At 38.1% G+C, this 27,465-nt stretch overlaps 1 protein-coding gene across 2 annotated transcripts; it reads left to right on the forward strand.

Annotated features, from left to right (window-relative positions):
* Positions 1-316: 316 nt before the first annotated feature.
* PHF6 (PHD finger protein 6) lies at positions 317-26,986 on the forward strand. Of its 2 annotated transcripts, none has more exons than XM_082062235.1 (11): positions 317-604; positions 5,637-5,816; positions 6,029-6,130; positions 9,471-9,604; positions 9,935-9,978; positions 19,207-19,373; positions 19,552-19,695; positions 20,925-21,029; positions 21,757-21,890; positions 22,517-22,646; positions 22,939-26,986. In XM_082062235.1, exons 2-10 carry the CDS (start codon positions 5,679-5,681, stop codon positions 22,644-22,646), a joined length of 1,098 nt encoding a protein of 365 aa, XP_081918361.1. In that variant the 5' UTR covers positions 317-604; positions 5,637-5,678; the 3' UTR covers positions 22,939-26,986. The 2 variants fall into 2 exon arrangements, with proteins under 2 accessions (XP_081918361.1, XP_081918362.1); XM_082062236.1 differs by having other exon boundaries at positions 319-604; positions 19,210-19,373.
* Positions 26,987-27,465: the final 479 nt, after the last annotated feature.

The following is a 27,465-nucleotide window of genomic DNA, read 5'->3' on the forward strand; positions in this document are numbered from 1 at the left end:
GCCACCCGTTGCCGTGCCCCTCGAGCCCCAGGGCCGGGCCAGGCCCGACAGGCTCCGCCGTGAGGACCCGCGCACGCGCCCCCTGAGCGCTACCGCCCGCCTCGAGGCGCTCTGCGCATGCGCACAGGCCGCACCGCGCGCCTGAGAGCGACTACGTCTGCGCGAGCCCAGCACTCGCCCCCCCCACCTCCAACGGCTGCGGGTGAGAACTGCGCAGGCGCAGAGCTCCCGACCCCGCCCCTTTCCGTTTCCCGGCTCCCCCGCCTCCGGCCCTCGCGGAGAAGGGGAGGGGAAGGCGCGCGGTGGCGCGCGTGCGCAGGAGGCCGCGCGGGCCCGGCGTGCTCCCGCCGCGCCGCCAATCGGGCACCGCCCCGCAGCGTCGCGCCGTCGCGGTCCGAGCGCGCCGTGCGTGCGTGCGTCCGCTCCTGCGTGCGTGCGTGCGTGCGTGCGTGCTTGCGCTCGGCGGCGGCGGCGGCGCAGCGTCCCCTGCCCCGAATGAAAGGGACGGTCCCGGCGAGCGAGCGGCCGTGAGCGACCGGCGGTGACGGGGGGGTGGGGGTGTGCCCGAGCTGCTCCTCTCCCCGGCGCCCCACCCGCCACACGGGTGAGTGACTGAGTGACCGACCGAGTGCCCAACCGCCTCTTTGCCCGCCCAGCCGCCGCTTTGCCGCGCTCCCGGGGCAGGCACGGCGCCCCCAGCCCGCCTGCTCGTAGCCCCTGGCCCGGCGAGTCCGCCCTGCCCTCCCGCTGCCTCACCGCCGGCCGCCGCCGGTCCCTGGGCCTCAGCGAATCGCCCGCCCCCGGGAGGGTCCGGGCACCCAGCGCTGCCGCTTCCAGGAGCGCCCCCGGTGCCGTTACCCGCCTCCCCTTCCCCCGCCCCGAGCCGCCGGCAGCCGCTCGCTCCGCCCGCCTCGGCCCGCTCCCTCCTTCCCCGGAGGATCCGCCCCCCCTTGTCTGCGAGTCCTGTTTCCCCCAAAATTTGGTGAGGAGCGGGGCTGGAAACGCCCTCGCCGGGAGCCCCGCGTCCCGCCGAGCCCCCTTGGTCGGCCCAGGGCCGGGACCAGGCCAGGCCGGGCCTTGCCGGTGCGTGTGAGCGGGACCCCGGCAGAGCCGTGTCGGGCCTCCCTGAACCCCCGGGGCGGCCGGGTGCCGGTATCGGGTCATCTGCCGCTCCCCGCGGGGGTGTGTAAACTTTCCTGAAGATCGGCCCGTGCCTTCTGCCAGGTCTCCCTCAGCGCAGGCTCTTGTGTAATTTTTAGTTACCTGCTGTAATTGTTTAGACTTTCGAGGGTTGGGCCTTCTCCCCCCGCCTTTGCCCCCACCTTTAGTTTCTTTTTTTTCTTTTTTTTTTCTTTTTTTTCTTTTTTTTTTTAATGAAAGTTGCTTGGATAAGTTCCTGTTCTACTTTTTATAGTGGCTGTAGGATGCTGTGTGGGCATAACTCTTGGATAAAACATTTCCATGGGACTTGTGACTTCAGGTTCTCACCTACAGATACCCACAGGATACCTGCCTTGTCCCCAGCTTCACCCCCCCCCCCTCCAAAATAATACCCCCCAATAATGGATGGTGGACCCTAGACACTAGTAAGCACTGGAAAGTTTCTTAAACAGAGATTCTGGTATCTCTACTGAGCATCCTGCAAAATCCGACACGAGCATTTTCTGTAGCTTTTCACGAGAGTCCAAACCACTTCAGCGTGTTTAATGAAATTTTACAAAGCTTGTATACTTCTCTTGTAGGTTTTCCTCATGTATCTGAAATTTTCTTAATGGACAAATATAAATCGTAATTTTTTTAAAATATAATTTTTTAATCATAGAGGCTGCACAGCAAAACAAACTTTATCTGAGAAAGTATAGCATATAGGTCGCTGTCCTTTGTTGTGAATGCACATGAGGCCTGAACTCCTACAAACAGGCAGCAGCTCTTGAAACATATTTGGGCAATAAATAGAAATTAGAATCCAGGTTACTCTCTGTTCTTCAGTGCTGAACAACATCTCGTACACTGAGGGCTTCCTTCTTTGCTCGAGAGTCATTGAACTTGCACTTTCCTTTTACGTTTGGAAATATGTCATCTAGAACAGCTGAGTAAACCAGCATGCAAGCCATATGAGTTTGTAAAACATGCTGCTTTAAAGATAAAATAAAGGTGCTATTAGGGGAAGCAGCATGTTGAATACCTTAGTGGACATTAAGAAACATGAATGCAAATGAACCGAAATTTTTAAGTGAAGCATCACCAAAAGAGTTTCTTCTTTTGTGATTTTAGGGTGTAACCTTTTATTTTTTAGACCAAGTCTGTGCCAAAATATGTAGTAATCTATGTTTTGTAGTACACGTGTTCCATTTTGGTAGAGGTAGTGCATAATGTCCTGGTCAGTGATTCTGTAGTATGTCACCTGTGATCCAGCCTGTGAGACTTGATCTGATAAAGCTGACAAGCAAGATTTCTGTCAACGATATTTTTAAACACTGTTCTATAAGGCTTATTAGTTTGTTAGCTTTTTAAACATTGAAAACAGAAATTTTCAGCTGGCTTTAAGTTGTGTGATTTTTCTTGTTCCTACGAAATGTAGCTTGATACTTGGCAAACTGGACTGATTGCTTTTGGGTGATTTAACTTGAGAGACAAAACCAGATTTTTGAGTGTTTATGTTCAGAATTTTGGGTCTGCATAACTTGGTTCACCTTTTTCAGAAAATGAATGTTTTTTTAAATGGACAGGATAAGAAGTGCATTTTGGCACAAAAAAAAAAAAGGGATCCCAGTGTAGTGTTTTCTCACATTTATGAGAAAGCAAACATAATTTAGGGAGAGGTCTACAGATGAAATGCTTCTGAAATAGTTCTCATACTCAGGTTTTCTTCTGCAGTCTTTAGAAATGTATAAAGAATGTTAATACTCAGTGGTACAGAAAACACAAATGCCAAGAACGCCGGATTGGAAAGAAAACTTTTAGATATCATCGTAAAATGCTTTCAAAGTAATTTAATCTGATAGTGAAAAGAATGCGAGTTTCCTTTCTGGCGTACCCTAGTGCTTTTTGTTCTGTTTGAGTTATGAATATTTTTTCAAGTGTTAAATAATTTATAATTAAAGAAGTATTCCAAAACGTAATATTTGCCCCTTTTTTTTTTTTTTTGTTATAACATCAACATCCATGCATCATCAGGTAAATATTTGCATTATTTTTCACTTCCATGTAAGCCTTAAAAATGTAATTATGCAAAAGTACCTGAAGAAGTTTGGTTCTGTCAGGTTTTAGTATTGCTGGAATGAAGTGCCTCTGCGTGTCTGTTAGTGCAGTTGACTGCAGAGCTGTGAGAAGGTCCTTTATAATCTTGTTTCTAGGAAAGTTACTATTCTTATACATTAAAGATGAGAGCCACTTAATGATTTTTTATCTGTTCTATAAATTATTTGCATTTTCTAAAATATGAATTTGCTTGTTAAATTGAGGGATGGCTATTTTTATAGGAGTGATTCTTATTCCTGTAAGTCAGTAGGACCTGTGCATGTGTTGAAGGAAATCCCTGATCTTCCTTTTAAGAACTACTACCACTGCTGTCAAAATAGCAATAATATAATCTGAATATAAAATTAAACAGGTAGACCCCAATGGATATGTGTGTATCAAATTATTTATACCAAAGCAGAACTTCTTGCATTTAAAATTATTTTCTTAATATATTTCTGACCCATCACTCTGTGGTTTATATTGAGCCATTGAATGTGACCTGAAAACAAGAAATCTTTGTGATATTATTTCCTACTTTTATTTTGTAGGCCTTTTTTTGTGTACCAAAATATATATATATTTTCAGTTTAAAAAATATTTTTTGAAAAATAAAATTTGAAGGTTTGTGTGTCTTTCCTTCAGAAACCATTCGTCCTTTCTACTCAGAAGGGATTACAGAATGGTCTTGTTTTGGTTTTTCTTTAGAAGAATACAGTATAGTAATTCTTTTGTGTTTAACACTTAAGGACTCTCTATTGCCACTGCAAAAGGGTGTGACTCGTTTATCCAGATTGGCACATTTTTTGTGCAAATCAGCAAGATCTGAAATCTATGCATTCTTCGTATGAGTATGCGTCACCAGCCAGCAAACTGCTTTCCAGTTAGAAAAGAAAGCAAATGAAGCTGTTGGTAAAGCAAAGGCGATAGATCCAGGACAGACACCTTTTGCTGCAGTTTTGTAGTCGACGTTGCAGGACAAACAGTTAAAACTCAGGCTGTGAAAATCTGTCGAAACGGAAGAGTGAGAATCCAGAAGGACTGTGTTTTAGCTGTAGAATGTGCCGATAGAAACTTAACGGCATTCCTCTGCTTTCCATGAGAAAAATAGTGAGTGATATTAGTATTATGGGAGGCTGACAGCGCGGAGCAGCGGGCAGGTTTGCGCATGCAAATGGCCAAAAAAACATCGTGCATTTTCATGCAGATGGCCGTGGTCGTGCAGTCCCGATGTACTGCAACTCTGCTGGGTTTATGGCTGCTTTTTTTTTTCCCTCCCCAACAGGAATATCAAACTAGATGGTGGCTTTTCTTATTTAGATGAGTCTAACGTAGACAAAGGCTGAGGAGGATGCTTTTGTTGCAGTCGTGGCCAATTCTGGCAGCAAGGCTCAGATCTCCAAAGTAAAAAGCTCTAAGCATGTCTATTGGAAGAGAACAATATTTTCTTTCTTGAAAGATGTAGTAACAAATGCACACAAACTACTTAATATTGGGCCAAGAAGTATATACGCTTGTCAGGTATTTTCAATTTTGAACTTGCAGTTTCTGCTTGAGTGGGACCTCAATGTTATATTTTAGAATGTGTTACTGGTAACACACGAAAAGTTGGCGATTCATGTCGAGTTTAATTTTACACTACTTTTCTTAGATGAGAATAGCAGCTCTCGTACACTTACTGAAAACTCGTACGGTACTGCTAAATTATCTGTGGGTCTTGAGAAGGTTTCCCTTGTGGCACCTTAGTCATAGAACCTCCTAAAATTTTGTTTCCAAGGCTGTTTCACTCACCACAGCGCATCTGTGTAATACCTAAAATGGTAACAGTTTATCTTCTCATCTCTACCCTCATCTAAGAGTAGTTACTCATCTCTGTGAGCTACTTTGTGAGCTTTTACACTCAAAACCTGTTCTGGATGCTGTGCTGGACTTCTGAGGTTTTCCTTTGCTTCTGTTTCTGAAGAGGCTCAGTAGCCAGAATTTTATTGTGGGCACAGGTAGTGCGTTTTCTACAAATTCCTTTGCTTTAATAAGTAACTATCAGAATGGGGTGAAAGAGTTGCAGTAACTTTTTCCCCCAATGATTGCTGCACTTGTTGTATTTTATTTCTTCTTTTCCCCGTAAGTTTTATGTTAGTGTACAAAGTGTTATGTTAATATTCACGCTTTTTTCCCTAAAGAACTAATTCTGCTTGTTGATACAATTTCATAAAAAGTTAGGAAAACACTGCCTCTTGCTTGGTACATGTTTATTTGGGTATATTGTAGTAGTGTAAAGGGAAGAGTAAAAAGAGACAGATCATTTTCTAGCAACCAATATTATATTTATAAAACTGTAAGTTATAATATTTTTTGTTGATGTTAACATGCTGATTGCACCTTTTTTTTTTCTGTAGCATTGAGAGGATTGAAGTGGCATTCTAAGGTCATTTAAAATCATGACAAGCTCAGTTGGACAGAAAAAAGTCTCTTCAAGACAAAGGAAGTGTGGTTTTTGTAGATCTAATAAAGATAATGAATGTGGACAATTATTGATGTCAGAAAACCAGAAGGTGGCAGCACATCACAAGTGTATGGTAAGTAACTCATAGTAAAAGGGAGAGGAATGCAGTGAGCTAGTAAATGACGACAAACAAATGAAAAATTCAACCAGCTGTGGCATTGGAACAAATGTTTAATCAGTCTAATTTGAAAATGTTATGGGTTTCATATATATAAATGTCCTATATAACTTATAGCCTTAAAACTTAAAAAAAAAGTTGTTGCTTTTTTTTTTTAATAATTTTAGCTGTTCTCATCTGCACTGGTGTCTTCACACACTGATAATGAGAGTCTTGGTGGATTCTCTATTGAAGATATTCAGAAAGAAATAAAGAGAGGCACTAAACTGGTAAGTCTCTATTATTTGCCCTTGAAAATGACACAAATGTTTTCTTCTATAAGTTTTACCCTAATGTTGTTCAGTGTATTATTTATATGTGGGGTTTTTTTGTGTATTTGGTTTGGTTTTTTTTGGTTGGTGGTGTTTGGGTTTGTGGGTTTTTTGTTTTGGTTTTGTTTTCTTTGAGCACTATTGTTGTGTGAGCTCTAAGGTGATGGACAAGTTACAGAAGATCGTAGAATCACAGAGTGTACTGAGTTGGAAGGGACCCACAAGGATCATCGAGTCCAACTCCTGAAATTTTTTTTCTGTAGAAATGCATACAGAAGATAACAATCATAAAATATAAGATGTTGTACGATTATAAGATGGTGAAGTAAAATTGGTCTCAGGTTTATGAAAAGAAAACCTTAGTAGATATGATTATACTTACATTGAAATGGAATTTGAATGTCAGGTAACCAACCCTACAGCTATGTTTATAATCCAGTAATTTCTATTTAATATTTTCTGCCAGATTTCAGAATGAAGCCCACATTCTAGGGACCTGGCAAGGGTAGTTTTGTACCTTTACCAATATTTGGGTTTGCTGCCAAAATCTGTTTTTAACTACCAAAGGTACTTTTATTGCTTCCTTTTATATTGACTTAATAGATGATTGTGCGAATACAGACATCTTATGAGGTACATGGGTACAATAGTGATTACAGCTCTACCAAATTCATGAGAATTGAGCAGCAATGACTTGTTAATTTTTAAGTTTTTTTTAGAATTAGTTGTTTTCCATTTGGGCAAATGAGTGAGGCTTTTAAAAATATTTTAAACAAATTATCAATTCACTCCCCACATTAAAATTTTTCAGGTTAGTTATTTAATGTATGTATTTACTAATCTAACACAGTATTGTAGAACTGCAATGATATAATAATAGTCTAAAATTTCATCCAATGTTTCATTTGAATCTTTTCCAATGCGGGGAACTTTATTTGCTCTGATTAGCTGAAGCACAAAGAAATAACTATTCACAAGTAATTAGTGATGTGATTTGATTTCATTTCCAAAGAACATGGTAGGAAATGAAAGTACAGACTGCAAAGGAACTTTTTGATTCTTAAGTCTCTTCAATGCTTTTTGAAAGTTATTTCTTCTTATGTCATTGGTGGTTTCTGTCTTTCTGCTTCTAAATCTCTTTATGTTCCTTCACTGGTGCAACAGCTGGATATATTCTTGGAGCTCACTAGCTGTACGTATCAGGCACTTTGTTCAGCTTTTTGCAGAAAACCTGGATCTGGTTAACTTAGATTCATAGTCCTGAGATGCATATTCTCTCCAAAAAGGAAACAAGATGATTTTACATCTTAACTTTGCTGCCTTATCTCTGTAGCTGTCAGAAAACTGTAGCTCTGAATCCCTCTCTGTAACGAATCTTTTTCCCTTGACCGGTGTAGTTTCCAGTCAGCCCAAATACTGCCTCGAAGCTCTGCTTTGTGTTCTAGCCTGTTCTTTCATGTGGGAACACACAGAGCAAAAATATCCCAGTGTGCTGCATTGAGTTAAGTAATTATATTGGTAGCTTGGACTAAATTTGTGTGCTGGCAGATTTGACGTAGCTGCTCTCCCTGGGGAGATGCTGCCACTGACCAGGTAGGAACTGGGACCTCTTCATTACTGGAGTGATAATGACTGACGTGTAGAGCATTTCTGATGATAATATATTTCTGTCTAAGAAAATTTTGTAGGTTCAAGCCTTAATAGGGCAGCCGTAAAAACTTGTGAAGTTTAAACATTTGGAAGTACATGGCCCTGATATCATTATTGCTTCTGTTAGCTGTGTATGGGAGGATTTCTTTTAAAGAGCTGGTTTGTTTTGTCACACTTCGCATATACGTGATATAAGTTGGAGATTAGTCAGTCTGTTGAGGGTGACCATTTGGACAGCAAGACTTGTACCAATGGAATAAATATTTTATTACTGTCAGGAAACATAGATCAATAAGTCAGTGTAAAAATTCCTGTGGTCTGTTTTGTCCATACAGATACGTAACGGTGTTCATAAAAAGAAGGCTTTATTTTAGTCATTTCTGGCTTTAAAAATCCTGAAGCACTAACTAAAACTGATGGGATGGGTATCACTTCAACCTAGGCTTTTATAAAGGGCTATGATCAGCCATTATTTTATGTTAAACCATAACATGTAACACATTTATGAGATAAAATACACATACAAATTAGATAACAACTAGGGATCAGCATATATAACTATACCATTTCAGAGCTTGCAGAGGAGTAAATGGAGATGATCCAAGGCTTTGACATTTTTAGTGTTCAGTTAACTTTGTTAAAATTGAAGAACAGGGTGCTGATACATAACTTTGGTGATGTATGTATTTGGTTTATTAGAGACTAACAAGAACTTGACTGAGCTAGTGTGGGCAGAAAGTGTATTTCACACAGATCTATGTAAGCGGTATCCTACATCGCATGCTTCTGCTTATGGATTTGGAATTAATCTTTTGGGGGTGTGGGCAACATGCTGGATACAAACAAAAAGCTCTGGTTGGCTTCTGAGGGGAGTTTATTGGGAAATTCTGAGATTTTGGGGCAATATTGTGTCATTAGAAAATAATATAGAGAAGGATGAGAAGGGCACTGAACAATTTAAAAGCATGAGAGTTGGTGTGTCCTAAGTAATGATGAGTTTTAAATGAGAAGAATTTGGTTTTGGGAAAGAGGAGTAAAGCAACAGACTCCCATTTAATCTTTTGTGCAATGTAAGTATAAGAGCAAAATTTAGTATAATTGAAATAAATTCATTGTATTTAACAAATCTTTCACTAAATTCAGTGTTTTGGAAATAACTTAAGGAAATAACTGCATAGAAAAAAGAGGTCAAGTCAGCCGCTGAGGCTAAGAAACATTTGCAGATCATCAGTATTTCTGACTCGGCAAGATTCGTTTCCAAATGTGTGTCTTTTTTTCTCCTGCTTTCATAATATCATTCAGAATTGGACAGGTACAATTTACAATTTTAACTTTTCTGAAACTGTCAGTATAAACAGACTATTGAGTGGGATGTTTAGGTGAACACGTGATATCCCGTGGAAGTAAATGACTTATTTTCTTCATTGAATTAATAATCAATATATTATGGTTATTGTATTGTTGCATATTTGCAACAAATTTCTCCTTTATTTTAAAGTAAGTTATGAAAAATATCTGAGAACAGGAGGAGTAATGCTGAGGGCGTGACTCCATTTATTTTGTCATCAGAAGTGGGAACTTTATTATTTTTGAACTCAGAAATACTAAGCCAACAGTAACGTGAATTGTACTTTCCTTTTCTTTACAGATGTGCTCTTTATGCCACTGTCCTGGAGCGACCATTGGCTGTGATGTGAAAACATGTCACAAGACGTATCACTACTACTGTGCTTTGCATGATAAAGCTCAGATAAGAGAGAAACCCTCACAAGGCATTTACATGTAACTATTATTTATTTGCTATGTCTATTTTTTCTTTATATTTCACATGCATTGTTTTTAAAAAAAAGAGAAAATAAAAAACCCACGACAACAACAAAGCAAAACAAAACCCCCATTTTTGGAATCTAAACGAAACTTAGAAAAAAATTCTAATTATGATTGTGGCATTCAAAATAGTGATATGCTAGAAAAGTGTATTTTCACTGCGAGATTTGTGTATCGGTGAGTCTTAAAGTGGGAGAAAAATGTACTGAAATTTAAATTTAAAAGATGAGTAAATAATCTGTGAATCGTGACTGACTTGACAGTTTTCAACTACTTTGTTTATAGGATTTTATGTCGAAAACACAAGAAAACTACGCATAACTCTGAAGGTAAAATTATTCCATATAAATTTTTCCCATTGTAGAAAGATACTTTGGTTAATTTTTTTTTTTGAGAATATAAATGTTTTCAGTAAAAATTAGAACTACATTTTTTTGAGGAAAAAATGAGTTTGGAAGCCCATCTTATTTCTGTATTTTCTCTAAAAATTATTGGTTGAGGTGGAGAAAAACCCAAAACAAATTTTAGGAAGTTCCAAAGATTTGACGTTCTGTCAAAACAGAGTTTGGGTAGAAGTACCGCATTCCCTTCTGGGAAGGAGCTGCCTAATATTTGTAGTTAAATAGTCACAATATTAAGATCTAAAACATTTTGCCAGATAACAGGTGATTTTTGCTATTTCTAATGTTCCTAAATATTCACTATTTTTTTAAACTATTAAATAGAGTTTAACTCTTCCAATAGTAATGAAAAGGTTTGTGGTCAGATCACTTACAGATATATTTCTGCGTAATTTTGATTAAAAAAGCTGAATGGATACGTTCATAAAAGGTGTGTATTTAGCAGAGGAGAGTAGTGACATGCTGAGGGGTGCTGTGCCACAGACATAGATAAATTACGTGGTCTGTATGTATTTATGCTTTTTCCTGCTGTATCTGAATTTGGGTAAGAGAACAGTCTCTTTCTGCTAAATGTACTTTTAAGGCAATGTACTAGTTTTTATGCTACGAATAGTAGCTATTTCAACGGTCAGGTTTGGATGTTAATTCAGTGTTCCAAAAGATACTGAAGGCAGTAGAAAAGCCAAAATGAAAACGGAATTTTTTTAAAGTTTATTTTAAATAATTATTGTCATGTGCTTTATATAAAACACTCTCTGATTTTGCTGTGACCAGATTTAAACAAGAAATGCAATGTGCATGTTATATTAGCTCTCTAAAGAGACAGGGCCACATTATCTTGTAGTTTGGCACTTTGTTTCTTTATTTTGGGGTTGGTTTGTTAGCAGAAGGAGAATATGAAAGACATTTGAGTCCGCAAAGGGATTAATCTCTTTAACTGATAGTTAAACATAATCTTTTATACTAATTCACAAATAGCTCAGTGTCTGACATCTATTGAAAAATGCCCCCAGTTCTGCATGGAGCCCAATGCCAATGAATGACATTTTCTGCTTGGAATTCCTTGCAGGATCTGAATGTGCACTTTTCTTTAAGAGTTTTCAGAAACCATAATCTCTAATTCTACAATGTCATTCTCTGACAGCAAAGGCTTTTAAATTTTTTATGGATGTATTTATCTGAGAGGACATAGGAAAAATTGCTACAGAGGCCTAGTGGCTTTTTTCTTAAAGGATGATGGCAGTTTATTAAAACATTAAACTCGACTTACCCAAAGAGACTCTTAGATTGAGGGTAGGAGAAGGAGGAATAAATATCATTCAAAAAAAACGGAGGCCAAAGACCCCAATAGTATCTCATTTAGCTTTTAACATTGCAATCATTTTTTTTATGTTTAAAATACTTACTTCTGATATGCTTTACACTTCTAGAAATATGTGTAGCTGTACTTCACATTTTTGGGTTTTGTTTGATATTTGACTGAAATTTTACCCAGTGCTCTTTCTCAAAGGATATGTTCTCCTTTTAGTCCGTACAGTTTAGGGAACTATACCCATAGACTATTATTACTTACAATTATGGATTTGCTAATGCCAGAAGCTGTGGCTCTTTTGTGATAGACCTCCTTTAAATCAACGAGTGAAAATACGTACTGTACCTGTCTTATGGAAGTGACTTACAGCACTGTATAGCAATGGTATTTTGGTACATTGAAAACTTAATCACCTGTAGAAGACAGAAATACATAGAGTGGTTTTCAGAGTCTAAGAAGGGACTTTGGAGGGTTTGTTTCTTAATATTTGAATGCTGACGTTTGCTCGGTCAAATGGGAACTGAAAGATGTGGGATGGTGAAATTAAGCTTTGTATATGTGTGTGTGTATATATATATATATATTAGTTGGTTTATTTCTTGAGAAAAATGTGAATATCAAAGTAGAGTTTAAATACAAAAGAAGGGTGATGTGTGAAACCAGACAAGACTTGTGGAGAAGAGTGGATAGAGTAGCTGGGGATGCTAGATGCTAACACAGCATTGTTGTTTTCTCTTGTTTTTTCATTTAATTTCCTGAATCATTGCTCTCAGCAGTGTTTTCATAACAGAATAGTTAAAGCCCATCTGTGGTTATGTCACTCAATGTAGGTGCACAGAGGCACTGGAATTGTCAGTCCTTTTAAACAGAAGCTTATTGCTCCTGCTCATGGATGCTGGTTTGCTTTGCTTTTTTTCTTAGTCAGTGTAGAACATGTGGGTGTTTTACCCTTTATTCTCTTTATTGATTTAATTGTTGCAGTCCAAATATTTGTATTATGTCTCTTCTATTAGTGGGTGTTGGAAGAGTTTTTAGGAGTGTTTGGTTTCCTGAACAGTTTATTTTCTGTAGGCAGTACTGCTGCATAAGAGATTTTTCCTTCTCTTCCCTAGAATATGGATGTTGGAACATCCAAGCATACTTGTTCCAGTCTGAGATCTGGCTAATGTACCTTTTGTTAGACGTTCTAGTTTAAAATAATATTTGTTAACTGTTAATAACAGTTAAGGAAAATTCCTTGAGGCTGTGTGGAAATGTGGTTGAAGGATCTACGTTGGAATTAAAGTTACCCAGTTAAAACCTAATGAAAAGGACCTCTTAGATGTTATTTATTGCTGTCATGAAGTTCAAGTGGAGCGAGAATTCATCAGACTAAGGATCTCCCTACTCATCAAGGCAAAATTAATGAGCAATGGGAGTTCGTTTTCTTTTTAATTGACAGGAGGTGCTGAGCTACCTTCTGTTTTCTTTGAATATAAAAATACAAAACATGGCAGCAAAGTATTGTGCTCTTAAATTCATTATCTGTTTCAGCAGACTCTTGGGTTTGTCTAATTTATCTGTATGGCCCAGCCTGCAGGTGAAATGGAATTGGAGAATTTCATTTATGTTGTGTGTGTGTGTATATATATATATGTATATATTTCAGAGCGATTCTCCTGTGCAGTGTTCCCACTAAGTGGAAAACGGGCAGGAAAAGCGGCTGCGCTCACACTGGGTACTGGGCTGTGGTCCAGTGAGGTACCTGTGAGTCCATAGATTTGAAGGCACCTGCTCAGAGCAGCAGAACACGTTACTGAAAGCATCGTGTCTAGATTTTTGTCTTGCTGGGTTGCAAATCTAACAAAATAATCCGACCTGAACTTCAGGTAACAGTTGAATCCATAATTTAGGCAAGTTAAGTTTTTGGTACTTAATAGATTATAGGAAATGGTGCTGGTGCTTTCAAACTGTCACAGCTGTTAGTTGAATTACTGTTCACTTCAATATAATTGTACTTATTCATTTTGAAGAGGAGAGTGTTGTCGAACTAAGGTTTTGAAACTGTTTGTTGGAATATATTCCAATGTACTGGAAGTAATTGTTGAAAAATTTTATGTCTGGTATCTTTCAGTTCCCTGCAGGTGGGGCTGCCCTGGCCCCTGTGTTGAATTTAAAACAAATTCAGCTGATCAGGAATAGTTTAATATAAACTAAGAGAAGAATATAATTTCCTACTGTCACATAGTAATAAAACAAAGAATAATGAAGACAGCCATGTGACTGTCTGTTGGTAATGTTTGAAACAGATGCTTGGGAACTGTGAGGTCAGAAAATACAGTGTCCATAATTCCTGTTGTAGCTGTACTCAAAGCCTCAGGGAATTACGTTTCCACAATGGAAATAAGGACATTCCCTGTCTCAGCATCCTTTTCATCTTATTCTGAAGATCAAACATGAAATCTATGCTTCTCAAAGTGCTCAGTAAGTTCAGTGAGGATATTATTACTCTGTGAGACTTATTTAGAGATGCTGCAACCTGCATCAAACCAAGTACTTTTTCAAAGCACTGTGTAAACCAGGGACTGGCAGGAAAAAGATATGAAACTTTTTTGGCATTATAGTTAGGTAACATCCTGATTCATCTTTGGATTCTTTCATCAGTGTTTGCTCATAGTTGGATTTTCTGTGACTCTGTTGGTAGCACAAGCTTGCCTGTCCTTGCACGCATTAAAGCAGGCAGGTGAAAATTTCTGTAACTTCGGTGTCATTTCAGTTCTGCTGGTGGGCGGTTACAAATTCTTCCTGGGCTCTGTCTGGCTTACAGAGAAAGCTGCTCTGAATGTGGCATCGAATGTATACGTAGTGTAATGTATATATAGTGTTAAAACAAAAAGAGTTGGCCCAGGCAGTAAGTCCGCAATCTTCTCTGCAGCCCATTACAGCCTAAGGTGTTTTGCAAAGCATCACAATAGTATTTTTCTTATGGAAAAACGCACAGCTAATGGAAAAGAAAGAATGTAAGAGTCATGTGGGGAATGGTTTGCTGAGGAGCCGGCCCGTGGTGTTTATGTTCCAGTTCTCCTTCCTGTCTAGGCAAGATGTTCAACAAATAGGAACTTGGTCAGTTAACTCATGTTTAAAAGGTTTACCATACCAGTGGCTGTAAGCTTTCTGATTACACAGATAAGTGTATTGTCTGTCTTCAGTCTTTGCCAACGACTGTTTGCTTGAAAAGCATTTAGATTTTATAGTTATGAAGGATTGTTTTATTCATTTTCTATGGTAAATATACTGAATTAAATAAATAATCTCAAGGACTTCATAACACAGATACTATTAAGTCAAAAATAGCTTTTGGACACACATCATCAGTTCCTTGAGGTATCTGTTACTTTTGGAAAACATATCAGTGATGGGACCTAAGGGGTAATTTAATTTTTTTCATCTCCACTCTTACTGTGTCCAGTTTAGATATGTTTCATGTAACTTAGTCTTTTTCCATTAAGAAAGAAACAAACAAACAACAACAAAAAACCCACTAAAATGATATTCAGCATTTTGATCATTAATTTCACATCATTTGCTGATAAAAGGTACTATTATTTAATGTTTGGCTTACCTGATTCTGTATTTGCTTGCAAGGGTTTTTATGTAAATCTCTATTTCTTATTAATGCTTATGGATGCATTCATGTTTTTATTATTGACTACTGGGACAATAAAATTTTGAGGGTTTTTTGACACTTCAATTTAAAATAATGTTGCCAGTTTGTTCGGTTTCAGCCATATTTTAAGGACATCTTTAACATGCTAAACTACCTTTTTCTTTCTCTGTTATGTTTTGTTTCTCTTCTAAAAATCTGGTAAAGTTGTTGTTGTTCTTTGTAATTTTTAGAGTTTCTCTTTTGCCCCAAATACACTGTAAAGCTTTAAAAGCCTGTGTGTGATTTCAGATTTACATGACAGCATGTCTGAGCCACTTCCACATTCTACATTTTGGCTTCTTTTTTTGTACAGTCCTACTTGCAAATATATTTTGCCAGTCAGTTTTGTTTATTATCTTCCTCACACAAACTTAGACCCCTTTTCTTCTGGCTCACTTGATCCATTGTTTAAGGCACTGTCAGAGGTGGCTACAGAGAGCAGTATGAGCCTTTATTGTACACGTTCTCTTTTTATTTGTTCCTTCACAACCTTTAAATCACTTAATTCTTTTATTACTTTGCTTTAACCTAGCTTTTGGAAATGGGTGATTCCATATATACTTCAAGCTGACACAGTATAGAACAGAGCAGTGAGATCTCAGCCTTTTCTCTGCCAAGACAAACATCTTGATCCTTTTTCCTTCTAGTTATGATCAAAGGAGAAGTTTTTGATTTCTCTCTGAAGCCGAGTCTCCCTGTTAACAGTTTATGTAATACAGCATTTTGCTCATCTTCTTTTTGTGGTACTTTGTACTGCTTATGGATTTCTAAAATGCAAATTTGGGCTTATTGTTGCTCATCATTCTGCTCGTCTGAATTTACAATATCTTGGTTTTAGGTGCTTTTGAAAACGTAGAATGTTTCCTCTTGATTTCTGCCCCCACCCCTCCTTCTCAGACTGTGTTGTGCATTAAGTTTGTTTTTTTTCAGATATAGCATTTAGGGACTTCTGAAGAAAGTTCATAAGATACCTCATTTGGACACATTGGATAAGGTTGTGTGGAGACTACTGTCATGATTTTAAAAATCAATGCAGTAATGGGATTTGGGATGGGGGCAGTTGAAGAGTATCTAGGGAATCGCAGGGGGTTCAGAGTGTGGGTGAAATCCATGATAAAACATCATCTGGTCAGGGAGGAGTTGAACAACTTTCTGTGTTTTCCTTAGTTCAAGCTGACATGAGAAGTTGGAAACACCCAACCATCAGATGCCAGGGACACAGGGTAAGCTGCCAGTGGGCTCGAGGGGAGGGACAGAGCACAAACCAACCCGGGCATTAAACAGTAAAGACCATCCCAGGCAGGTGGATTTGAAAGCTGGTTACCAGCTCATTCTTCCTGGACTGTTGCGCTGGTTCATAGTGCTGTTCAAAATGGGAGAAACGTTAATGTTTTGAGGTATTGGTCTTGTAGACAGATGTGGTAGATCAGGTCCTCATGTCTCTGGTGGTGGTAATTTGTAGGTCCTTGTCACTTGCAGGGGGAGACTTAAATCTACAAGTAATTTTATTCTAAGGGGTCATGACGCATCTGGATTTCAGTGAACTCTGAACCTTTGGAAGTGCTAGTTTTGAGCACAGAAAATGGGTTCTGCTTTGAAGAAAGCTGTGCAGTTTTGATGCTTTTTTATCTTACACTGAAACCATCTTTTAAAAGATAAAGCTTTTTTACTTTTCAGATCTTAAATATTCTGATAATAGTAGACTGCAAAATAGCACTTAAGAACTTGTTCTCATAAAAGTAGGTTTTCATAATGTGATTTGTTTTTAGCAATTATGATTCACTTTGGTTTTGAAAGTTTGACTGTAGAGAGTTCAGGATATGCGTTAATGTTATTTAGAAAATAAGGTTGGACTAAGAGGTGGAAAGCATTATGGTTGACAGGATTGATAAGGATCTTTGGAAGAAATAAGGCAAGTTGGTGAATGCGCTCCATTTTGCTTCATCAAATACAGCCGGGAAATCTGTGGAGTGATTTTAGAAGGGATATTTTTTAACTTCTCACTGATGTTATTTAAAGGGTCATGAATTCAATAAGTCACATTTTTGTAAGACTATTTTTCCAGAGTAACCATTTATGGTTCCTGTAAATGTAAAAGTGGAGACAAAGATTCACAATATTTGTATGTATGTTGGTGGAGAGTTCATATGATGAGGGACAAGATAAAATAGAATTATTTTCTTTGAAAGAGGTTTTTGGGTTGCAACAAAATTTGCTATATGCAGTCTGAGAGAGACAGTATCTAAATTGCATAATCTTGGTTGGGGAACTTAGCAAGTAATGATAAATGAAAAATACAGTTAGATAATAAATTCAGAGAAGAAACTGTAAAATGTGTCACTTCATTGGATAATCCATCTCATCATGTATTTTATTTTTTCAGAGTAAATGGTGCATTTGTCATCTAATTAGAAAAGAATAGTATATATATTAAAGCATAGGAATGTTGCCATAGATAGACTGATGTATTTTAAAAGCAATTTGGGAATATCTGTATAGCCAAGTAATCTGTCAATTTAAGCCAAAATAATTGGCAGATTTGTATTAATATATTCTCAAATCTTTGCCTCATTCTAACCATATGACAGAGTAAAGCCCTGGGGGAATTACATTTTGGTAACCTGTTGTCATGCATTTTGTTTAGTTTTCTGTCCTTCATTAATCTCAGGGGTTAGTGACACACGCAATAGACTGAGTTTGACAGGACACACTTGTGTGCAGGGGCTGGGGCCAGAGGCAGAGTCGTCTTCTCCTCCAGCTTGGTGCCTGTGGGATGTATTTGAGTCTTTGACTTCAAACTTTTGTGTCGTTGAGTCACTGTTAATCAGGAAATAGAAACATGATTTGATTTTTAAGTGATAGTAGATACCAAAGACGAGTTCTAGCAAAGCAGCGTTTAGTCTCAGAATAAGATGTCCTGTCTGGATTCTGAGACCAAGATAGAATGGCAATAAGTGCCTTAGCAATGCTTAAATAATAATAATACCACCACAGTCAAGCAGCCCATTAATGTGTAAAGTGGATGTTCCAAATCTTCTGATTAGGATTTCCTTCCATTTGAGGGCTCATACTGATGTTTGTGGTTTGGACTTTGAGAAGCAAGTTCTTTAGCCGTGTGTGTGCACGTTTGTTTAAACAAGTCTGCCGAAATATCTGCAGTTTGAGCAGGGGTGGGTGTTCTGTATTTAAAAAAGCCACACAACAAACATGCTCCCATGAGCAGCTGATGATCAGGAAGGTTGTTGGGGACTGAATAGAGCTGGTTATTCAGTATCAGATGTAACTTAACAGGATCGTATTGGAAACAATCTCAAGTTTGCAAAATTGATCTGCATTAACTGTAGAGCTTTGAGCAGTCAAAAGGACAGTCTGCCAGAGCTCTGCACTGCGGTTCTATCCAGCATTCAGCAGCTGAGCTGACGTTTTCAAGGAACTTGTCAGACGTCTTTCCTATGTCTGTATTAAAAATATACATTCTTATATTACTAATGGTCTATAAATATTTAGTCTGGGGTATTGTCAGTACGGGTGATTTTCTGTAAACTGGTGGCTGCTTTTAGCTGTAGGTGTAAAAATATCCTGTAACTAAAATGAAATTTTAGATTTGTTTCATGGAGGCAAAATACATTTCAGTTTTAAAATTTGATGTTATGTTTTAGCCAAAATGGGCGATATTTTTTTTTTAAGTCAAGGCATCAATTAGTAAAGCAAGGAGAGAGATGTTCTTTAGAAACACTGGCATAGTACCAGGTGCAATTTACATTGGAGTTACGAATCTTAAAAAAAATAAAAGCTTATTTCATGCTCGAAAACATTTACTGGTTTCAGTGTAGTTTAAATGAGTTCTTTTCAGTGGAGGTGAACATGTGTATCTGAGGACAGATTTTTAGATCTGAAAGTAGAAGTTGTAAGAAATGCTAAACCTTCTTCGTATGTTATAAAGATGCAAAACTGTGTGATATGTATAAATAAGTAAATAATGCTTTCAGGATCTACAAGAGCATGTTTGTAATAAACGGGAAAGAGTTGCTATTTTTATTTCTGATCCAAATACAACAAATACAGGTTGTTTTTTTCTTGTCTGTTTTTATTTTTGGCTGCTTTGCTTTGTGTAAATTTTTTGAGAATGTTATTTGATGATGTTTTCTAACTTCTAAAGCAGATTTAGAAGAAAGTATCAATGAACACGAGTTGGAGCCTTCACCTCCCAAAGGAAAGAGGAGGGGTCGTAAGGGAAAGCCAAGGAAAACAAATTTAAAAGGGCAATCAGAAGACACTAGATCTACGTCCTCACATGGCACAGATGAAATAGAAAGCAGTTCCTATGTAAGCAGTAAACATGCTAAACTTCTTAGAAGGCAGAATTGCATATTTCTTCTTTGCAAATATAATTTTTATTAAAACTTGCATTTGTCTGAGCCTCCAGCTGGTGGCCACAGGCTTTTAAAATTACAACCTTATTTGTAACCCAGCAGTATATTTTAGTAGAATGTTTTTCTTTCAGAGAGACAGGTCTCCCCACAGAAGCAGCCCCAGTGATACAAAACCTAAATGTGGATTCTGTCATGCAGGTGAAGAAGAAAATGAAGCTAGAGGAAAGCTTCATATATTTAATGCCAAAAAGGCTGCAGCACACTATAAGTGCATGGTGAGTAACAATATTGTTGTTAACCAGTCTGTTAGTGAATTTTGTCTGAATTGCTGTTTTAGGTTTTAATACAGTACCCTCATATGTAATTATGCATGACTATTGCCTGTGTGCTGATGATCTCTTCACAAGCTGAAGTGTTGCAAAGTGAGCAATTCATTTATTTTCACTGCGGGCAATACGGATAAAAGTTGGCTACGTGCTAAGAGATGGAATTAGCTCAGGGAGACTCTTTACTAAAAATGTTCCCTTAGCGTCTAAATGCATGTACAATATTTTAAAAGGAAAACAGGAAAGGGTTTTAGCTAAAATAATCTGTTCCAGAAATAAAATACCCTTACTCCACAGGCTTTCAGACAAAATCCAGGAAGAATCCGTGAACTTCATTAATTTTCTGACAAGCGCATTCAGCCCTTGTAACTCAAGTAGAGTGGGACATGGAAGTTCCAAACAACCCTTGCCTTTAGGTGATCGTGCTTCAAGAATTGTCAGCCTGAAAAAAATCTGCTCATTTCAGCGAACATGAGCAGACAGTGCTCTCATGTATCATAACTTGTTCTGTGAATGAGGTAGAGCTTTGAGTAACGAACCTTAGTGGTTCCTGTTGTGCCTCAAAATGAATAAATAGTCCAGACAATCTGTGGAGTATTAATTGTTTTTCTAGAGCTGCTTGTCTAACAGATTGCTGGTGTGTGCCAGCAGCCTTGAGTCTTAGAGTATTGGCTGCTTTGTGTACCCGAACTTCATTTCTAAGACAGTTTAAACTGAATATACTGGGATGATGACAGTAGGATGGTACTTTTGTGCTTCATTGTCACCCCTCGGGGCTTTTCAGGTATGTTGACATCAGCTGTGCCATGAAGCTGAATTGTATATGAGTCACAGGGAAGGAAATGGAATATTTCTAAAAAGTTCAGTGGTGTAATTGATAATATTGCGCATTTATTACTCTGTGTTTTCATCATGTCATTACTTCTTGTCTGCTCCTTTGTCTTTTAAAATACATTTCTCCGAGACAACAGATGTAATTAAAGCAGTCAGGTGGGTATCAGAAGGAATACTCATCATTCTAATGACTCAGCATGGGTTTTTTTTCCTAGTTCATTGGTAAAAACGTGCTGTTTGAGATCACAGAAGGGGATGTGCAATACTTGATGATTCCTGCACATAAATACATTTCTAATCATGTTGGTGACCTGAAATTATTTTGGCCTTGCTTTGTTTTACAGTTATTCTCTTCTGGCACTGTCCAGCTAACAACAACTTCAAGGGCAGAGTTTGGTGATTTTGATATCAAAACTGTACTTCAAGAAATCAAGAGAGGAAAAAGAATGGTATGTATTTGCAGAGTGTGATGAACATGTTCCCGCAAGGTGTATATAGCTGGGCCTCCTTACTTTTCTGAAACCATCTTTTCCATCTGTTTCTTAACACAAAATTTAAATGTATCGTTACTTCTGGGGCAGGTAGCCAGATTGGAATCACCTTAAAAATTAGTGGTGGTTTGGCATGTGGTATTTAGAGTTCTTTATGACAACGTACATGGTAAATCATTATTACCCTTCCTGTAAGAGAGTAACAGCTTTGGATCCTGTGTTACTAAAAGCACACTGTAAAACTACAGTTAAACTTGGAGAGGATGTTCTTGCAGTGACTTGTTTCCAACTGTTTTGATGTTTTAATATGAAAACATATTAAGGCCTCAGAGATGGGGATGTTAATAAAATGTCACATTGTATTGTATTAAAATTCAGGATGTCTTTAAAGTGTTAAGAAATGAGGGAGGAGGGGGAAGAAAACAAGACTTCTAACAATATTGTTCCTTGAAAAAAAAATCACTTAAGATTCTTCATATATTAACATACTAACTTCAGTGGCAAAAAAATGATCTTGGATATGCGATAATATGTGCGATCATGTAGCAATTTTCAGTGCAATAGATAGGTAGATCCTAGTGTTCATATTGTAAAAGGTTATATAGTTTCAGAACACTAAAGTGAATGCAAAGAGACCAGAGACTGAAAGGCTGACCAGTGCCGTTCTCCTCTTTCCTTTGCACAGAAATGCACACTTTGCAGCCAGCCCGGTGCTACTATTGGGTGTGAAATCAAAGCCTGCATAAAAACATACCATTACCACTGTGGAGTAGAAGACAAAGCTAAATACATTGAGAATATGTCACGAGGAATTTATAAGTAAGGATCTATGTAATTCTTGACTCTATAATGCAAGTGAAGATATTTCATGACACTTTTTCAGCCTAACTTGGCTAGCTAAGTATATTATTTAAGAATAAATATATTTCATTTAAAATGGCATTTTTAAGTAATCATTGACTTGCAAAGTAATTTGTGTACTCTGCTAACTTAAAATTTCTGTAGTAGTGTTGTAATATAAGAAATGAGAAAAATAATTGACATATTGTCCCCCACAATTAATCTGTAATTTATATCGAGGAAACCCTGGATAATTTCTGTCACAGTTCCTCCATATCAATATGTTTTGTAGCTTCTTTCTTTTTTTGGACCCCGTAATTTTCCGAACTGCTGCCGTTGGTGAGTTGGCTGTGGTGGAGTTGCCAGGGTGGCTGTGCCCACAAGAGGGCATTCCATTCTTAAAAACTAGGATTGATCCAAGTTTTGTTGGCTGGGCTTCAGCCTTATTTTCTTCCTCAGTTTAACTGATGCTTGACTGAAAACCATGAATGAGTTAAAAGAGGTAGCAAGGGGCTTGTAGCATATCTCGAAACTAACTGAGAGGAAAGTCTGGTTTTGATAGATACTTTCAGTAAAAGTCCTTACTGTTTCTTTTACTGTGCTAGACTCTATTGTAAAAACCATAGTGGAAATGATGAAAGAGATGAAGAGGATGAAGAAAGAGAAAGCAAAAGCCGTGGCAAATCAGGCACTGACCATAATGACATTCCTCAGCAGCAGCTCAATGGAAACTAGGTATGGAAGTTACCCCTGACAGATCTGTTACCGAGACCGAAACGCAATATACATTTAATGTAGTTTATTGCAGTGAAGTACGTAAATCTAGTGTATGCAGATAAGTACTTTTTATTGGCATACTGTAGAAAAATGGGGAGGATTTGTTGTTTTTTAAATCCAACTGACTTTGTAACAGTTTAAAAAGGGAGGCCCTCATTTCTGTCGCTGAATATAGATGTAATGTCAGAGCTGCTAAATGCTTTTCTTTATGATTTTAAATTTACTGTTGTTTTCATCATTTTTTAAACAGGTTCAAGGGACAGAGTTATAGAACTGGGAATGGCTAAGACATCATTACTACTAATTCTTTTAAATTGTTTTCTAAAATCAGAAAAGGGTTAGTAACTTCTACTACCCAACTCTGTTAGAAATTTCATTGAACTGCCTGAAACGTTCATGTGTGTGAGCCTTCAGTAAGTGGCAGAGTTTTACATGTCAATATTATGTAGTTTGTAGTCTGCAGTGTCTGGAAAAAAATGAAACACTATATAAATGATATGTAATATGTACAGTGTCAAAAGTTAAGGCAGACATTGAAATGAAGTGAGATCTATATTTCTGGACTGAATAAAAACCTCAAGATTTGGAATGTGTAAGTTGTTTAGTGGATTCATGCAATGAGAGAAGGTCTTAGCTAGTTTAACTAACAACATGGACAAGTTCGCAGTGGCAGCAAGCTGGTACGTTGTGAATTTTGCGTTTTCTTCATACACAAGTTGCGGAGGCCATACATGGGAAAGCCGCTCTCTGTTTTTGCTTGCAAAGCACACAGTAGACAAGGACTCGGTGTACACCGAAGCACGCTTGAACATTTCAGGTTGTTCCTGTTGTGATTGCTCATTCCGCCCAGCATTGTTGCGGGAGATTTACTTGAGCAGCTGTTGGTTCTGAGCTGTGAGCTTTAGAACTCATGCCAAAGGGCTGTGGTTCATTCTTTCCCCAACGACCCACCTCTTTCTGTGTCCCTGATTTACAAAGAACACTTCACTAAGTGTGATTAAAACCTTACTATACAAATGTTTGGACTCTGCAGCCCAGTCTCTTTTACTTCAGAGAGTTACAGCTCTTAACTCGCTATGGAGTTTAGCCACCATATCTGACGTCCATACCTCAAGTGTTCTGTCTCATGTGGAACACTTCATGTTTTGTCCAGAATATGCATAAAGGTCCCATGTTCTGTAAGAAGGATGAGGAAACAACCTTTTTTGCTAGATTGGTATTTATTTTTTAATCTTGTGACCACTATATGAGAAACTTTGCTTATCATCCGCATTTTAGTGCTTAATTTTTCTCTTTCTCTCAAGTCAACAATCACGTCATGGAATTCTACTTGCTAGAATTTGATGTTCCTTTAGGGAATAATCAGATCTAGGCTATACCAAACCTAACAGATCGGTCCTCTGCTTTCAAACACCTTGTCATTTCTGATGGCTACGAGCTTCTTCAATTGGTCTATGAAAGCACATTCTCAGACTTGCTTAAATAAAACCAAAAAGCTGAATCTAGTCCGCATGTTTGTCTGTTGCTATCGCATCACCTTGCTGTTTGTTTAGGGTTTTGACTTGTTTCACTCTGAACTCCCAACAAAACTTCTGGATCTGAAGGAAGGAAACAAGCACCATACACTGATTTGACTATAAACCGCTGCAGTTCTTCTGTGATTGGTATTGCAAAGCCAGTTCATTTGTAACATGAGTTTCTGTAGCATTTTTTACTTGTATTTTTAAAAGATTTAATGTGTGTCATTTGTCTTCTTATGCATTCCCTTAATGTCGTGAGGGACTCAATTACTGTATGTTGGAGTTTCTAACATTTTTACCTGTTAGAATTCAATCAGTTCTGTTTGCTTTCCTGGAGAATAATGCAGTTTTAGAAAAAAATATTGCTGTATACAGAAAATACTCAGATACTGCTCTAAACATGATGCCATTGATCATTTTTATTTTGTATTTGTAATTTTCAAAATTAAAAGCGTGACTTGAATTGCAATGACAGATCGATTGTTGAAATTGTCTATCAAGGTGTTTTGGTTCACCTGGAATATGAACATTTTTCAGCCACTCAGAACAGTTTTAGAATGCAAAAATAACATCGTTCAATGTTTAAGTGACTTGTAGATTTGTGCCTCAGACATGGCCCTCCCATGGAAAAAGGCACTTTGTTTGCAGCTACTGTATTTTAACTGAGGTTGCATGGGGTAGATCTGCCAGCATACTGATTGTATTTGAGACTGAGCTCTAATTCATAGTGTGTCAGTTGCTTAGTATAATATTCAATCCAATAATTCATGTGTTGTGAAATAAATTACCCCATTCCACGCCTTGAAGAACCAGAACAGCATTTTACCTTCAGGTAGCAGGAAAGTGGCTGGTTTGCCTGTTACCTCTTAGTGCTGAGATGGCCTGACTAAACCATCATTAATTCATGGAAACAAAGGCAAAAGCAAAAATCTTTTCTCTTACGAGCCTCAAATTTGTCGTAACTGACTTCAACTCATGTATGCTGGGTAAAAGTGCCTTACAATGTAAAAATTGTATTTATATGTTCCCAAGTAGCATCACCTGCTGGGGAGTAATTATGTCGTGGTGTTAATATTTAGAAGAAATGTACCTCAGCAGTGTATTTACTGTACATCTCTTATGTCCTTAATTGTAGTTTTAAAAAGCATGACAATGTATGATAGTATACAACATTTACATCATTTTTTAAAGACAAAATACTGCCATTACTGTCTTTTTATGTGTATTTTAGCTTGGAATTTCAGACAGTCTGATTTTTTTCTCTTTTTTTTTTTTTTTTTTCTTTTTGGTAAAGCAATGTAATCTTTGCAAGCATATATTGAAGATTATTCTGGAGCATCTACTGCCTTCCCAGAAATGTTAGAAGTAATGAAAGTGCTCTATAGGTGAAATAGGTATGTTTAAATTAGCTAGTTAAATTAATGCAGTCCGTTTGTTACTGAGGTTTTTTTTCTAATAGGCACCTTCTGCTTTCATCTCACAATCAGAGAACTCATGAATTTAACAAAACTTGTCTTATGAAACTGGTTTCACTTTATTTATTCTCTTTTTTTTTTTTTTTTTTTTGGCCTTTGGGCATTTATTTTGCTCACAAGAGCAGCGTGTGCTGTTTAAAGACGCCTGGAACCCTCTGTGATGGGAGGTTTCTCCCCAATTCGTTGTGTCTCTATATTAACCGATCTCCCCAGCTCACTGTATCTCTGTATTAACAGATCTGAAATTGTGCTATACCAGGAAGGGAATGTACCAAGGGAGGACAGGCATCAGAGGATATTGTTGAAATAACTTGAGGATGCAGCTGGTGTAACGCCCGAGTCTCGAGGTGTGATCAAACACTATAGCTGTGCTATGGCTCCATTCCAAGGAAGGGCAAAAGGCCGGTTCAGTCTCACACCGGTGCAGGTAGCTGGGATGTAGTAGATTAGGTGAGCAAAAGATCTACTTGTTCAGCAGGTGTTGATCCACAGGAGGTTCTGTGATAAGGCTCTAGTAGGAGTGACACCAGCTGAACTCCTGGAGGGCAGCAATAAGTCCATCACCTACACTCCACGAAGTCTGATCTTTCGGTACAAAGAGCTGTGCTGATCTAGAATGGTACGAGCACACAGAATCTGGCCCTAAAATGTGATATAAAGGAAGAGAGCTTGCTTCTTACTGCTGCCTATGTGAAAAATAACTTCATGCTAAACCAGAGTGAAAGATGAAGAGGTGATAATCTATTTGAAGTATCAGCCTTATCTGGTAGGTGATAATTGGTGCATTCCAAGGATATTAATATGCTGAATCAGATTGACAAGAAAATTAATCCTCATTAGATGAAATTAATCTTAAGAGAACTGAAGGTACATTATAGCAAATAGTAACTCTTCTTACATGTCACCAGGAAAAGATTCCACTGTATTAGTGATGGAGATTGAAAAACAGAACACGGCTCTTGATTTATATACTGTTGAAGCAGTTTCTATATATGCATATGTACGCACATTCATTAGTCAGCAGTGACATCTCAACCCTTAAAGGATCCTGGAGAACTGTTGCTTGTCAAAAAGCACTCAGGTTAGGCTAATAATGTCTGCAGCTTTTGCTCTAGCATACATTTACATTAGGTGTAAAGACAAGGAATGTATGAAAGAGGGTAAATGCATTCCTATCTACAATGTTATGTATATTTTGTTCCTGTTATATTGGCTTTACTTCCAAAGTTGTAGTTTGCAGTATTAGTTTCTTTTCATTGGTATCCTTGCATATATATATTCAATAAATGAGTTATGAATTTCATATTTGCATATCTGTCCTTTTTCTGAAAGTATAACTTCAAAACTGTTGTTTTAATCCATAAATGCAGTATTTCCTATTAAGTTAGAGGCCCGTGAATGTTTTACCAGGAGAGAAGTGAGAATGCATACGTAGAGTATGCCACTTACTCAGTGGTAACTCTGCGTATCTGTGTGTTCTTCTTGACTTGGTGCAGTGGGCAAGCTGCTTTGCATTTACCACTAGTTAATAACATGAAGTGACTGACTCACTGAAGGTTCCCATTCTCACCTTTCAAGAACTTTTTCCTTTTTTTGTACTTTTTCAAGAGGATATTCATTTAGACTAAGATACCGAGGGAATGCGGAGTGTGATATAGTTACATTGCAGAAGAGCGGCTGCATCCAGGATGTACTTTAGAACCATATAAATGTAGTGTTAGAGATTAACAAAACAACAGATCTCTTGGAAGATGCTGGATTCATCCAAATACGTAACTGCCT

This window comes from Streptopelia decaocto, assembly GCF_964273445.1.
Source record: "Streptopelia decaocto genome assembly, chromosome: 10".
Taxonomy (NCBI): domain Eukaryota; kingdom Metazoa; phylum Chordata; class Aves; order Columbiformes; family Columbidae; genus Streptopelia; species Streptopelia decaocto.

Bases quoted from the DNA above. Each gene is read 5' to 3' on its own strand.
- PHF6 (XM_082062235.1), top strand. From the start codon at position 5,679: ATGACAAGCTCAGTTGGACAGAAAAAAGTCTCTTCAAGACAAAGGAAG. The intron at 19,696-20,924 runs GTGAGTAACAAT...TTTGTTTTACAG, and splicing joins CAGCACACTATAAGTGCATG to TTATTCTCTTCTGGCACTGT. The intron at 21,891-22,516 runs GTAAGGATCTAT...TTACTGTGCTAG, and splicing joins ATGTCACGAGGAATTTATAA to ACTCTATTGTAAAAACCATA.